General features: G+C 33.6%; 1 protein-coding gene across 2 annotated transcripts; it reads right to left on the reverse strand.

Annotated features, from left to right (window-relative positions):
• Positions 1–378: 378 nt before the first annotated feature.
• On the reverse strand, positions 379–12,384 carry LOC117573596 (neprilysin-3). 2 transcript variants are annotated; one of them, XM_034256902.2, is made up of 9 exons: positions 11,932–12,384; positions 6,180–6,296; positions 4,931–5,090; positions 4,754–4,874; positions 3,673–3,987; positions 3,116–3,610; positions 1,303–2,132; positions 914–1,056; positions 379–851 (listed from the first exon to the last, which is right to left on the reverse strand). In XM_034256902.2, the coding sequence occupies exons 1-9, from the start codon at positions 11,941–11,943 to the stop codon at positions 675–677; spliced, it is 2,370 nt and encodes a 789-aa protein (XP_034112793.1). In that variant the 5' UTR covers positions 11,944–12,384; the 3' UTR covers positions 379–674. The 2 variants fall into 2 exon arrangements, with proteins under 2 accessions (XP_034112793.1, XP_034112785.1); XM_034256894.2 differs by lacking the exon at positions 11,932–12,384 and adding an exon at positions 8,139–8,246.
• Between the last annotated feature and the right edge of the window lie 3,723 nt (positions 12,385–16,107).

The raw sequence follows: 16,107 nt of genomic DNA on the forward strand, positions 1-16,107 counted from the left end.
GTTGTTGCGCTAGTTGCTTTGGTGTTTTGCTGTTGTTTAAGTCTCGGCTTTTTGGTAAATTATGGCCCAGGCTAATCGGCTTATAGTCGGTGAATGCCCGTGCCCAAAAAATAAACTATGCAATCGGTTTATCGTCAGATATTCTTTTTTTTTCATAGGCACAATGACTGACGTTCTCTCAAAATACTAATTATATATTAAATGAATTATTTACTTGCAGAATTCATTGCGTATGCTTAATAATACGTTAATTTCTTTGGTAGTTTTCAAATAGTTTTTTGGTTGTGTTGTGTGCACTGGAATATAATTATTACAGACTATAAATTTTGTAAATCATTTTTTGTTTTTTTTGATTATTTTTTTAACTAATTTTCTTTTTTCTTATTTTTTTTGTGTTACACTTGTAATTAATTCAAGTAGTTTGACAAATATTTAAGTCATTTGAGATATTTTCAATTGGTATAAAAAATTAAACTCTCTCTTAAAAAAAAATTGATCGACTCTGCAAGAAAACAAACGACAATGCAAACATATAGCACATGACAAACTGTTAGCTCTATAAGCACTAAAGACAATCATCATCTTCCATAGAGGTGAAGCTATTCCTTTAGATATATTTTCTTTGTTTGTTTCTTGTGCTTTAGTTACTGAGATCTTTTCCGTTTCGATTCTGTTTACCAGACTTCACATTTCTTGGTCGGATTCATGCGTTTGTCGGGCTTACACTGGAATACCTCGGCGAATTCCTTCATATTCGACAGCGTGCCAATAACGCGAAATTGCGACGGTGAATGCGGATCCTTTTCCATTTGCAGCAGATTTGTCTCATCCGTTGTGCTGGAGCACCAAACCTGCAAAACATTAATTCACATTTAAATAATGATATCAAATGTTGCAACACTTTCAAGCTCACCTGGGCAAAGGACACAAAGAAGAGTTGCTCATGCGTTAAATTCAAGCCGGGCAGCCTAAGGACATCTGCATCCTTTTCGGGCTTAGTGCGCAAATAGGCATGATACGCAGCCTTCAGGCCGCCATTGTCAGCAATGTTCTCGCCTACAGAATGTACATGAAATTTCATATTAAATACTAACCTAAATAAAATCACTTCTTAAAACTAATTTCCAAACTCAAAAAAAAACCTGAATTTTGCAATTCAATTGGGTTCCAGAATGTTTGCTTTTGTTTGAGCAATTCGTTACAGAATAGTCAAAAAAGAAATATATATATATATGGTATATCTCCCAAACTTCAATACAAATCATATCATATATTTTTTCCTCTTTATCTCTCATCACTCACCCAATGTCTGTTTGCCATTCAGATTGCGTCCGTTGAGCTTAAAGCCGCTGTATTGTCGAGCTATGCACTCGGATTTCTCATTGAAACGTTCGATACTCTTGGCATCCCACCAACGATTAATATTGCCATATTTGTCATACTCCCGTCCCTGATCATCGAAGGCATGCGTCAGCTCGTGGCCCATCACAACGCCCATGGCACCGAAATTGAGACTCTTGGGATTGTTGATGTCGAAGAACGGTGTCTGCAGAATGCCGGCGGGGAAAACAATTTGATTTTTGGTCGGCGTATAATAAGCATTCACTGTTTGCGGTGTCATGCCCCAATTCGTCTTATTCACTGGCTGATCCAACTTCTTCAGATTGCTCTTCAAATTGTAAATCGCCACTTGGATGTTATTCTCGAAATACGCATCAGCTGTGATATTCAGTTCAGCATATTTCTTATCCAACTCAATCGGATCGAGTATGTAGTCGGGGAAACCGATCATATCTGAGATCTCATTGGCCTTCTCAATGGCGCGCTCACGCGTCTGCTTGTCTACCCAGCTGAGATTTTGTAAATTCATTTTAAAGGCTTCGCGTATCTCGCCGATCATTTGCTCCGCCGCTGGCTTGGATTCGCCATGGAAGGCCTGCCGCACAAATATCGCACCGACTGCAAAGCCAACCACATTGTTCGTATCGGAGACGCAATAGCGCCACACCTCCTCGCCGCCATCGGAGCCCATCAACGCCTTACGCACGCCCTTATACGCATCCCTGAAGGGCTTGGACAAGCAGCTGGTCAGCGTGCGCACTGCCTGCCACGTCAGATAGTTGTTCAGAGTGCTGTGAATGGGTAGAGTGTGGATCAATTATTAAGAAAGTTGTAATATAATAATGTAATAATAATGTAGTAATAATATACTATAATAAGTATTTAAAACTCTTAACCCGATCTCTATTCCTATCCACTCTTTAATATGTATCTTTGATTAACTAAGATTCCTAGTACATTTATTTTTCTATAACTATTTGGTGCAACCCAATGTTGGAGTACCTTAAACTTAGCCTAGTAGTTAGTATAAAAGCTAGATATTTATTGATACTATAAAAAATCACAATGAAAGACTAGCATAAAATGAACAATTTCATGTATATTACTCATTAAAACAACTTAACCCTCTCATGCCAAAGACAACTTGAGCTTGAGGCACTCTTCTCATAAATTGTTTTATCCAAAATACGAGAGGTTCTTAAGTGATTTGTCAGTTAGCAATAATCAAATATCATATGTTATTCAACAAAAACTACAGTACTTATGATTCCTGACATTTTGGTTACGATCAGATAAAAGTTCGCGAAGTTATTAGTTTAAATACTTTAAATACTTTTTTTGAGAAATCTAGTTTATTTTGTACAATATGGTATATTTTGTACCGTATGGTATATTATGAACTTATTCCTATATCAATAAACCACATATAGCACTTGGTATACTTTTAGAATTTTTGTGGTATCTCAATTTGGTGTATTTCAAGCATATTACCGCACTGTTTTGAATTAATTCAAAATAAGGGGCGGGTATTTGACAGACGAGCATACTTGTTTTTAACTTTCTTATCAAAAAATGTGAGGAAGGTAAAGAAAACTTCCCTTGTTAAAAAAGTAAGACAAAATGATAGTCAAGAAGGACCACAAAGTATTTGTACCTTACAAATGAATTCGTTTGTTTACTAACCACAAGTTTTAAGACATCTTCTACTTTAAATAAAACAATTATCTCGGCACTTACTAAACTTATCATTGTATAATAAGCAGCTAGCACTTACATTTTGCCAGCTTCCGTTTGCTGCATGCTCATTATGATGTTGGAGAGATTCTTGAGAAAGTCGGGCGCATAGACGACGACAACTTCGTCGTCGGTGACGCGTCTGTTCACCAACTGCATGGCATTATCGAAGTGATCGGTCCAGTTGAGAAACGGCGCAAGAACATTGAGTTCCTTCAGTTTCATGGGATGATACATTGCCTCCTCGTTGCGTCGATCCTCCATCGGGATGGTGATGTTGGCAAGTTTCTTCTCAAAATTGATGACGCCCTCCATCTGGGCCCGCGCATCCGTCTCATTGGCACCCAAAAGAACACAGATCTTGGTCATGTATTCGATATACTCGCTGAGCACCTTGCGATGAATATCCGTCTTATTGTTGTAATAATCTGCAGTGGGCAACGTGAGGCCACCCTGATCAATCTGTATAACGTGGCGAGTGGAGTTCTTGTCATCTTCGCCAATGGCCCAACCAAACAAACAGTTGAAATTGTATCTGCAATTGAGAGTAATATATATTAATAAAATATACAAAATCATTTATATATCCGCTCTCACTTGTTGTGCAATATTTTGAGTGCACTGCCCAGTTTCCATTTGGTCACATTGTAGCCACTCTGCGTCACATTCCAGCCTCCGATTTTGGTGAGCAAATCATTCATTGGCTTCGCGCCCAGCTTCTCCATGTGCTCATCCACATCCAAGCAGGACTCGTAGTAGACTTTTGCTTTGCGCTCTGTGTTCGATTTGAAACTCTTGGCCGGCTTGTCCAGCACATTGCGTATGATCAGCTGATTCATCTGCTCCAGCTTGCCGAAAGTACCCCACGTTGATTTGCCCTCGGGTATGGGATTGTTTTTGATCCACTGATTGCTGCAACGTAACAAACGATAACGATGTGAACAATTTGTAATAGCCAAAAGGTTAGTTACTTGCTAGTTAATAATATATTAGGTATTTGAAAAGTAAAAACATAAAAAAGTAGCAGGTGAAGTTGACTTTAGGCTAGGGAAAAGCCAATAAAATGGAACGTAAATAATATTTTCATTATAAGTAAAATGGAATTTAATTATTTTTTGTAAAATGTTAATATTGTACCCTCTATTAAACTTATAACAAGAACTCAAACTGAGGCTGATCTGATACTTCAAAGGTGCTATCTCTGATTTATTCTTACATTTTACAAAAGTTTAATTAAACTTTAATTTTGTTGGCTACTTTTTGATGGTTGCAACATAGTTTTTTTTATAGAATATTTAGTTTTTAAGAAAGCATAATTTTGCAAATATTTAAATAAAGTTAACAGATGAAATTGATTTAAAACTTGGCAAGAGCCAATAACAAATAAGAAATTCAAATCGGTATTTATTATAACTAAAACGGTATTTTACGTTTTTAATACTGTTTTTATATTATAAAAGTGCCATATATTATATAATTTTTATTATAGTTATGTAAGTGTTTAATAAAACTTAAATTTTAAACACGTTTTGATGATGGAAAAGTGTTGCAACTACTAACAATTTAGTAATGTCAAATATTTGTTTTAATTAGTCTCTTAAATTGCATTTCCTTATCTTTCCTTCAGTCTCTTTCGTTGTTATTATTAGATAGATTTATTTTCTTATTTATTTCTTACCATGCATATCCATAGAAATCATCGCAGGGATCCACAGTGACATCAATCGACCTTAGAATCTCGCTCGACGCAAATATGCAGTGCTCATTGAGGCAGGGCAACTCATTGGCCGAGAGGCAATCTGCAATGTGATTGAATTGATTAAGGTGATGCCAATTAATTTGATTGTGCGCTTACCTTTCTTGTGGGGCTGCACATGCAACACATGCTTTGTGTTGTCATTTGAGTTATTGGAGAATAAAACACAGAACTGTGTTAAAATCACGATTGCCATCACAAATGTGACAATCAGTAAGAGTTTTTCGGTTTTGTTTCGTGATCGCCAGTTCCATGTTGCCTGTAAATAACAATGAAGTATTATTACAGTGCACTAAAGAAGTAAAGACAGCATATCACATTTAAAAAGAGAATACAGCTTGCACAGAGAAAATAAATAATTATATTGTAAAAACTAGAATAAAAATTCTAAATTTAAGAACTTTTCGATCATTATAGAAAATATTGTAAGCAAAAGATCCATATTGAAAAGTTCTAAAACAGGATTGTCGATTTAAGTTTAACAAAATCTTGTTTTGAGATCGGAAAACTTTTAAAATCCAAAAATTTCTTTTATTTTCTTAAATGTTGTAATTCTCTTACTCTAAAATTATAACATAGTTTTTGATGTTATTGCGGTTAGTTCAACATTTGATATAGATTTGGAAAATTTTTGCTCTAGAATTCATTTTGACTTTAATAATTTTGAAATAAGAGTATAATCTTAAATTTCTTGAATTATCAATAATGAATTATTGCATAAGTTTAATCTTGATTTAAGAATTCATTATCTGCCTTCTATTTTGACATCAATTTAATACGATTTTGTTATTTACTCAACAAGTTATTAAACTATTTGTATTCAAAAGATACAATTTAGTTATGAAAAAATGAGGGTCAATATTTGTACTATTGTGCGTCTTAATTAATTAAAAAAAACCTAGACTACCCTTAACTAATGCCCCTAAAGTAAAAATTACTTATTTATTTATATTGCATTATAAGAACAGCACACAGACTTGATCTAGATTATATAAAGAGGTACTTACATAAAATGATTAATTTATGTATTAAGTAAAAAAAAAAGAGAATTTGCCTAAATTTAAGTTTACCTTTAATATTACAAGACAAGAATCTCATCAACGATTATTTATTTAACAAAATGAATTTCTAAATAAGCGAGTAAAAAATCATATTCTTTAATATATCAGACTATTTTATATTACAATGTCGCACTCTTTAGCACAACATCTGTAACTCAGAGTGCTGCTACGTTTTTTATCTGTATATGGTTCTGTATCTGCAACTGAGTCTGTATCTTTATCTTCATCTGCATCTCCATCTGTTTATTTTGTGCGGCTTCTGCTGCTGTAACTGTCATTGTACTCACCCGCGCCGTATGATAGCGTATCTGCATGCCTGGATGTCCCGACGCCTCGTTCAGCTGAATGCCGCCAATTGAACTTGAATCATCTTCCGTAAATTCGGTCTGTTTGTAGCGTGTCATCTGTGTGGAGAGGCAAAAGATACAGATTGAGATTCAGATTTATGATTCAATGTCAGTCGGTTAGTCGGTTACAATCTGCATTCTGTTAGTCGAGATGCGCAATGATCCAGATTAACATCTGGCAAATACATGTATCTACTTTATACGAGATACATTTTTGTATCTGTATCTACAAATGCATGTGTGTAGTTGGAGGGCGACCTTAATTAAGTCGATTATTATCAGCGTCTCAGTTTCGACTGGCCGGCTTTTGTTGTTGAGCCTTATGTGCACATAAGTAAATCGCAAGTAAGCAAAAACACCAACAAATTTCCATAACAAACAGACGCTTACATTCATTTCTCATTGCTATAGGTATACCTCAAGTATTCTTCTCAGAAAACAACAGAAAAAAATCATAAAAATCTGTTTTCTATTAGAAAAATAAATTATTCTAATTAAAATAAGTTTAAAAAGAATTTCATTAGATTTGAGTTGTGTCAAGGTTTAATTAATTCAAATATTCTCAATTGAATTTAAAACTAAAATCCAATTAGGATTAATTTTACACAATTATTATACATGGATTTCAATTATTTGGTATTTTATTATAACAATTATCTATAATCTCCCATTCTTTCAATCGTTCCCATTTTATTTTTTGCATTGCTTTTATTCACATGGCGAGTGCTGTAAGTGCCTTGCTTATTTGTTTATTGTGGATCTGATAAAAGAGTGAAAGACACAGACTTCTCCACAAAACGCACACATTCGCATATGCGGGAGAATATCAATTTGTAAGTATTATTTGGGCTTTTGTCGGCTAAAGCTTTTTGTTTTGTTTTTTTTTTTTTGAGGCCCTCCACTCGGTTGTGTCTCTTTGTTTGTCTCTCTCTCTCAGGGCCTCAGGGCTAGCGTCTCTACAGCTTGTGCTTTTTCTCACATTTTGTGTTTGCCAACCCCCCGCTCCTCTCTCTGTCTCTTTACTTATTGAATGTGCAGTCTATTCTCCATATGCCGGTCAGCTTTTTTCGGATTTCGCATTTGCTCATGTCAAATATGTGTACTTATTGTTAACGCATTGTTTTTAAAAATTGCTGATCTGCAGTTGATCAGAAAATGTACTTTTATATTATTATTATTATTATTATTATTATTATTATTATTATTATTATTATTATTATTATTATTATTATTATTATTATTATTATTATTATTATTATTATTATTATTATTATTATTATTATTATTATTATTATTATTATTATTATTATTATTATGATTATTATTATTATTATTATTATTATTATTTTTAATACGATTCTTATTATATTCTTATTGAAACCAAGGTTTTCATTACTTATATTTATAAAAACACACACACATCTTTCGTGGTCTCTTTGTTTACATAAACACCAACTTAAATTCTTCTACAGCTAGAAAATGTTTATACATTGCAGACTCATGCAAACGCAGACCAAGAAGTATGAGCAATCGAAACTTTTAATCTCAAAACTATGAAAACTCTAATAATACGCATGTGAATAATATTGCATCTTTGATTATAATTAATAAATATGTTATACATATGCGAGCATATTTCAATATATATATTTATATATGCATGTACATATATATTTATATACATATATTTATTACTGGTGCCATGTAAATTTTGTATAGAACTAGATAGAAACAGAGATATTGCTGACGATTTTATCGCTGTTTGCCCATAAAAATCTGTATGCAAACTGTGCTCGGTTTGATAAGCCAAATATCCAGACACACCCAGACATAGCCACACCACAAACACACACACCGCACACCCACAATACACACACACACAGACACACACACACCTACCGTGCGACAATCGGTGAGCCACATTTTCAGCAATTAGGCGACAGCTACAACAGAATCAACAATGAAAAACGAGCTCGATCAAAAAAAAAATATATATATATACACGATATATATATATTCTCAGTTTATAATTTTTATTTATGGCTGTTGTTGTTGTTGTTGATGATGTTTTCCTTCTTTTTTTGGGTGCAAATGTTTGGCGCGCGTTTTGCGAATTAGATCTTGGGAGTGAACTGAAACTGAAGGGAAGCGAACCAGAGATAAAGCGTTGAACACACAATATCCGATGTTCATCCCATGACCGTTGAATGTGCACTGAATGGGCGCCACGACGATACCGCGTTGTTGCTTCGATACCGATGCTGATGACGCTGATGTCGATGTCGATGCCGATGCCGATGGCGATGCCTTTGGATACTCGCAAACGAAACGAAGTCCGAAACTATAGCAATATGTATATGTATGTATGTATGTATTTATATTTATATTGTAACACATGGCACAAACACGCATACATATCATATACATATGCATGTATTTGTATATTAGCCTCCTGCTCTCGGTTTTCCCGCATTCTAATAGTTCTGCACCATAAGCAAATTAATTGACTCAATTGTGTAGCTGTGTTTGAGCTTCGGTATATACATACATACATATACATATAGATATTGTTATTATTGCTTGCGCCTCCTTGAACTTCAATAAATACTCTCGTAACGCAAAAGAATTGTCATGTCGAATGATCATCATAATATTTGATAAAGCTGCCATTATATTAATTGATGCACCGTAAATCATCTCAACTTTCAATGTGACAGTTAGTAAGCGTCTTTAGTATATACACACATACATATTTAGTATATCTATATACTATTAGCATAGGCTGGCAGTAAAAGCAGCAGGACAACAAATAATGATGTAAGCATATTCAGGCCTCTATTCAATGTACTCAATGAATAAAAATGAAATTGACTGCCCTCACATTTGCAGGCTTAAACCACAAAACATCAGCAAAATAGTTTCGATATAATATTTAAAAATGCTGGTTTATTAATTGATTCATTGATTAATAATTCAGTTATAAAATATTGTGACAAATTTAATTTATTACTAATTGAGTGATTTTTTGATGGCAGATTGATTGAGAAGTTGCTTTGAGAAGTTCATTGTGTAAAGAAGTGTGGTTGATCTGTAGATCAATTATGCATCGATTTTGGTGGTTAAATTATAATTAAGATAAAACAATAAAATAGTAAATGATAATAATATGAAAAACTAAGTATTTGATTATCCGTTTCCGAAATAAAACACACAAGATCGGATTAGTTTTAAACACACTTAGCTTGAATTACGATTGATGTAAAACAAAAAGTAAAAAACTCCAAATTCAAATGTTTCATTTTAAACTATGTGAATAGATTATTATAAATATTAATATAAATAAATATTATAGTTGTTAGATCGTAATCCAAGCCAAGTTTTTCATATTATTGTATATTTTTATTTTTGTTATATTTATTTTCATATAGACTTATAATTTAGTCGCCAAGTTGAACTATTTATATTTGTTTGCTTAAAGTGGTGCTCATCCCCACTGTCTCGCTTAGCCAGTGAGCACTGTATTTATTTTGTATTGACTTACAATATGCTTGCAATCGCCCATCGACCGCATATTTCGAGTAAAGATGAAAACTGTTGCGCAGTTCGTTTTCGTATCGTTTTTTGTTTCTGTTTTTGCGTTCTTCTTTTCGCTGCCAATTCGCTTGTGTGTTTTGTTGGCCACACGGGGTTGCAAGGGCAATAATATTTGCCCAAAAAATTTAGCGCCGACATGCAGCAGCAGAAATGTTTTGAAGCCATGTAAACACACGCGAATCATTTGCCACCCCATCCAATGTAAACAGATATTAAATCGCATTTGGCCGCCCATAAGGCATTCTTTAGACTCTCGATGGGCAAACACACACACACACACACTTAAGCTCCATCGAGTGGCATGCAACATGAAAGACAACGGAAATGAATAATTTAACTTGCAGCACTTGAATGTGATCTGCAGTTGCTCTTAAAGTAGCATTAAGTTATCAAGAAAGCGGTACAATTTGAAATCGAAAAGAGTGTCACAACAAATAGGTGGCGTATACGCAATATTTCATATAAACAAAACAACAACAATATAAACATATTGCTAGCTAGTTTCGCACATCGTTAATAGAACAAATAAGTTTCGTGTTTAATTTTATAATTTATTGGAATTCTTATACTCGATCGATAAAACTTGAGAGCTTTTACTAAAAGGCTAGAAAGTAACAAAAAACTTTTCACAAACAAACAACAATGTCATAATACTAAATAGGAAATATTATAATTCAAATAACACAATAAATATACAAATCATTTAAACATCAAAATAAACATACAAAAAACGGAAATAATGTAATTAAATCATTGTTAAAACATCAGTGTACAACATACACTATATTTGGATATTATCTTAAAGTAGATTGTAATTGAAAACATACGTAAAAAACATAAACCAAAGTGTATTATAGCTTGCAAACATTAAAAAAAAAGAAACATAAACTTGATGGCAACTTAAAAGCCTTCGAAATTATGGTTCATGTGAATAAAAATATATTAAATTATAAAGATCGATATGTTATTGTAATTTAATATTTACTTATTCACATGGAACTGAATTTAAAATGTTTTCAAATTGTTGTTTATATCTAAATTATTATAGAATAATAAGTTTAAATTTGCAATTAAAATGTTTTCCATTAATAAAAATTTACGCAGTGAATATCTGAATATAAATTTGTACTTCAATTATTAAAAAGTAATAAATTGAAATTTGTAATTAATACAAATTTAAGCGGTGAATATTTTTGAGAATACGTAAATCACGCCAATTTGTAACTCAATAGGCATTCAAATTTAATACAAAACTGCGCAGTTAAATTGTAATGAGAAAGAAATGGAAATAGAATTTGTGAAATATTGTATTTCATGAATTTGATAGCTTTCACATCAAACAAACAAATTAGCAGTCCGTCCATAGGTTGTTGGCAAACTGCGCATATTTATCAAAATAGCTGTAAGTATACACAAACTGTGGCGAGCTGCGAACGGGGATGGATGGATTTATGCTGCTAGGGATTATATAGAGGTGGGGAGGAGGAATGTGGGGAGGGGGGAGGAGAGTTTGTTGCCAGGGAATAGAAGTGAAAAATGCAATTTGCAGCACAGCAACAGCAGCTGTTCATGCGCCAAATTGCATTTGAGACAAGTTCAACTTTGGTTGCTATCGCATAATTGTAATCGAAACCGCACGCACACAAACACCCCAAACTTATGTTGCTATCTCTCTCCCATACACACACACACACACACTCTCGGTTAACTGTGGTTGGCTTATGTGACATATGTTAGACATATGTCTTGGATTCGAAATGGCTGCAGGCTCCATTTACAGTGCAGTCCAAGTTACTTGCCTACATTATATGTAGACCAAACGCACTTTATATCGTGAAGGGGAGGAGATGTGGGGGGGGGGGGGGGGGGGGGTCGAGGCTGGGAATATGAGCTGATTAAATTGCGATGCCAATTAAAAATTTCATTTACTGTAAAACTCATTTGCGATATGGGGAGAAAAGGCAACAGCAGTCGATGGCCTGCAGCATTGTTGATATCGCAGTCAACACACACACACACACGCATACGCACATAAAAGAGAGTGAGAGAGAGAGAGAGAGAAAGAAAGCGAGAGAGAGAGCGAGCGCTCTTTGCCTACCTTTGCGCTCATTTTCTTTATGCGCCTGAATAGATGCAATAAACTTTTTTCCCAGCTCGCTGTTGCTGTTTCTCGTCGTTGCTATTGTTGTTGTTTGTCGCCTCTTGTTGTTGTTCTTCAACTACTTCTTCTTCTTCTTCTATTTACTATTGTTTAATGTTGATTATTTGCTGATATACACACACATGGATTTGTGTACATTTTTTGGGAGTTTGGTTTTAACCACTTTTCCGACACTTATTTGTTGCTTTCCATTTTCATTTTCATTTTCGTGTTTATTTTGTTGTGTTTTTGTGCCAAAAGCTGGCCAAAGCACTAATTTAACCTTAGCCACATTCTTGTTTTCTATTATGTTTATAATTTAGCGAATTCGCGTTGGGATCGGAAAAACAAAAATGAAAATTAATCTATTTTCTTATTTTATTTTTGGCAACTGCTTTTTGGCTGCCGCTGTTGGCGCTTGTGCTGCAACTGAAAATTCCACCACCAGAGCCAGCAGATTCAAGCCTCCAGAAGCCAAGTTAGCAGCGGACCGAGCCGAACAATGTCACTATCAAGCCAAAAAGCAATAACACACACACACACACGCACACACACACACAAACACACTCAGATAATGACGGACTGAGTGCGACGATGCTGTGCGAAAAGCTATTGCCATCCGTTGGAAAACCGCAGCATAGAAGAACACAACAAATAAACACACGAACGTAGTAAAAGTCCAAACACACGACACTCTCTCACACACACACACACTCTGTGTCTCTCTCTCTCACACACACACACACCCCTTGACTTTGTTCTGGGAATCGCGCTTGAGGGGGATAAACTTTTCTAGTGGAGTGCTCAAATCGTCACTGCGTTTCTATTGCGCAGCTGCAGTAAAGTGGCAACGCTTAACAGCGCTGCCATATCTATGCTAACAATCTCAACGCCAGATGGCGCCACAGTATTAATTTGCATTTCTTACCCATTTTATTACATTCCTGTGGAAGTAGGCAAATTCGAATGGGAAAATTAAGTCTTCCATAAAGGAAATTCAAGTTACAAAATTTATAAAATATTGTTTCATTTATATATTTAAGTATATTTAAATAAAATATGACATGTTAATGATCTTTAAACGATTTTTAAAGAAATACTTTTGAATATAGAAACAACGCCGACTGTAATCGAGTCTTATTTATTTTTGCTGACAATCAGGTATATACATATATATTTATTTTTGGTATAAAAAATGTTGTATAGTTTTAAAATATGGTTTTCCTGAAAATGAATGTAATACTATGTCAATATACCAAATAAAGCCTTTGGTATATTTTGTATATTTTATGAATTAGGCTATAAATCAAGTGGACACTTAAAAATTGGAATGTTTTCAATTTATTATATACTTAAGTTTATTGCAAAGCGTCGAACAGAACAAGTTCCTAAAATCAATCTTAGTTCTAAATATATGTTAGTGGTAATCCAAAGCTTTATGAATAAGCTTCACTTATTTTTAAAATTGTTTTAGTTCATGTCTTTTCACTGTAAAGTCTATCGCACATATTTTTATTATTTATTTATATTCAATCAGAATCAATCAAATATATAATTTCTATTAATTATAATATTCTTTCTTACATTTTTAAGCAAAATTAATCTTAAATATTCTACAAAGAGTTCATAAGAACATTCAAATAGACACTCAAAAATACTGAAATATTTCCAATAATCTCCATTAAAAGTAAAACTAAATTTATGTGTTCAATATTAAATGAAAAAGTCGATCAGCATAAATTTTAATAGATGCATTTCTCATCCTCATTGTTCGTTGTAATTTTGACAAAACAGAATAATTTTTGTAGTAAATGCAAAAATGTTGTTTAATATTAAGTAAAATCAATATCGTTGGAAAAACACTTCAACACATATTGTAACTTACGTTCGTAGGCAGGTAAATAATAGTCGACCTATTTATTACGCATCTACGAAAACAGCTCAAATGCTGTCATACAATAAACAAATGCATACACATATGTAAATATGGTCGCGACTGTGGCGAAGAAAGCAAACAACATTTTCGTGACCCGTCGACAATTGTTGCATGTGAGTAAAGCCGCAAATATTTGGCTTTTGCTTCGCCTACAACAACGCGAATGCATTGTCTGAGTCTCAGACTCAATTTCGATTTCGATTTGTTGAGTGTGTTGAGCCCAGTCATAAACGAAAAGTGTTAAAAAGTGTTACCCAAAATAAAAGTAAAAGTAATGCTTAATATCAGCTGCCAAAATTAACTCGTATATGAATTTCAAGTAGAGGATCAGAACCCAAACTCGAGAAGTCTCTACAGACGCCTGTTCGAACGCTTCGTCATGCATATCATTAATGAGCCAACAAATTAACGTGTTCTATACCGGAAAAAAACGCTTGTGCTTCTTCACGTAAATTCGTGCAAATTACAAAAAAACACCAACAACAACAGCAACAGTAGCGTCTTACACAAATTTGCGTGTTCTGTATTGCAATAATGCGAATCAACCTCAACAACAACAAAAAAAGTGCTTAAAACAATTTGTAAAAAATCTGATAATTAATCGTCAAGCCGCCGTTGAAATACTCTACAACTTGAATTATTTGCTAAAGCATAATATTTATTTAGATGTTAGTAGCGCACATTTGACTTGAGTAATTCAGCATTTATTCCTTAAATTTTCAATGTTGTTAAATATTTGTAAACACTTTCTTTTACTTCTAAGTTTAGCACCGCGCTTCTCACATTTGTACTTAGTAATTCATGATTTTTTCGCTTAGCTGTTAAATATTTTAACATACTTTAGTTTACTTTTTAATGCAGCATTTAAATGAGTACATTTCAGTTTAGTAATTCATATTTAAAATACTTAATAGTGCTTTACTTCCTTATTTACTTCATTTTATCAGTGATCAGCAAACAACTTTATAAAGAAGTAAAATACTGCTTTATAAACTTTAATTGGTGCTTATTGATAAAATGAAGTATTAAACCTAAAGAAGTTTCAATGCTGTTAAATATTTGTAAACACTTTCATTTACTTCAAAGTTTAGCACATAGCTCCTCACTTTTGTACTTAGTAATTCATGATTTTTCGCTTATTTGAGTATACTTTAGTTTACGTTTGCATTTAGTAATTCATAATTTAAATACTTTATGGTGCTTTACTCTACTTTACTTACTTATTTACTTCATTTTATCAGAGAACAGCAAACAAATTTGTAAAGAAGTAAAATAATGTCAAATATTTTAATGCTTTTTAAACGTTTATTGCTGTTTATTGATAAAATAAAGTATAAGTATAATTAGTTGATTCTATTTTTATACCCGCTACCCATAGGGTAAAAGGGTATTATAACTTTGTGCCGGCAGGAAATGTATGTAACAGGTAGAAGGAGGCATCTCCGACCCTTATAAAGTATATATATTCTTGATCAGCATCAACAGCCGAGACGATCTAGCCATGTCCGTCTGTCCGTCTGTGTGTCTGTCCGTCTGTCCGTATGAACACCTAGATCTCAGAGACTATAAGATATAGAGCTATAATTTTTTTTCGACAGCATTTGTTATGTTTGCACGCAGATCAAGTTTGTTTCAAATTTTTGCCACGCCCACTTCCGCCCCCGCAAATCAAAAAAATCGTATAGCAAGCGTAATTTTGAAGCTAGAATTTTTTGTATATACTATAATTACTATAGTAGTTATGATTCCTGAAAATTTGGTTGCGATCAGATAAAAATTGTCGAAGTTATTAAGGAAATACTTTTGTATGGGCAAAAACGCCTACTTACTTGGGTCTGAGTTGTTTTAGCTGACAATCTGGTATATTGTGCCGTCTATGGTATATTCGATATACCAAACATGTCATTTGGTATATTTTTAGTATTTTTGTAGTATTTTCGCTATATTTTGAAAATGATACCGCAATATTTTGCCTTTATTAAAAATGGGTAGCGGGTATCTCACAGTCGAGCACACTCGACTGTAACTTTCTTACTTGTTTTATATTTTCCCTAACTTTTTATTGAAGTTTGTTAACAAACTCCACGAGATTTATCAAATACCCAAAGTAAGGGCGCCATGAGCAGGTAAACAATTAAAAGCAACAAAAGTAATGATGACTCGCTGACAACAACAAACTCAACAGATCGAGCAAGAGA

Source organism: Drosophila albomicans, chromosome X (assembly GCF_009650485.2).
Source record: "Drosophila albomicans strain 15112-1751.03 chromosome X, ASM965048v2, whole genome shotgun sequence".
Classification (NCBI taxonomy): Eukaryota; Metazoa; Arthropoda; class Insecta; order Diptera; family Drosophilidae; genus Drosophila; species Drosophila albomicans.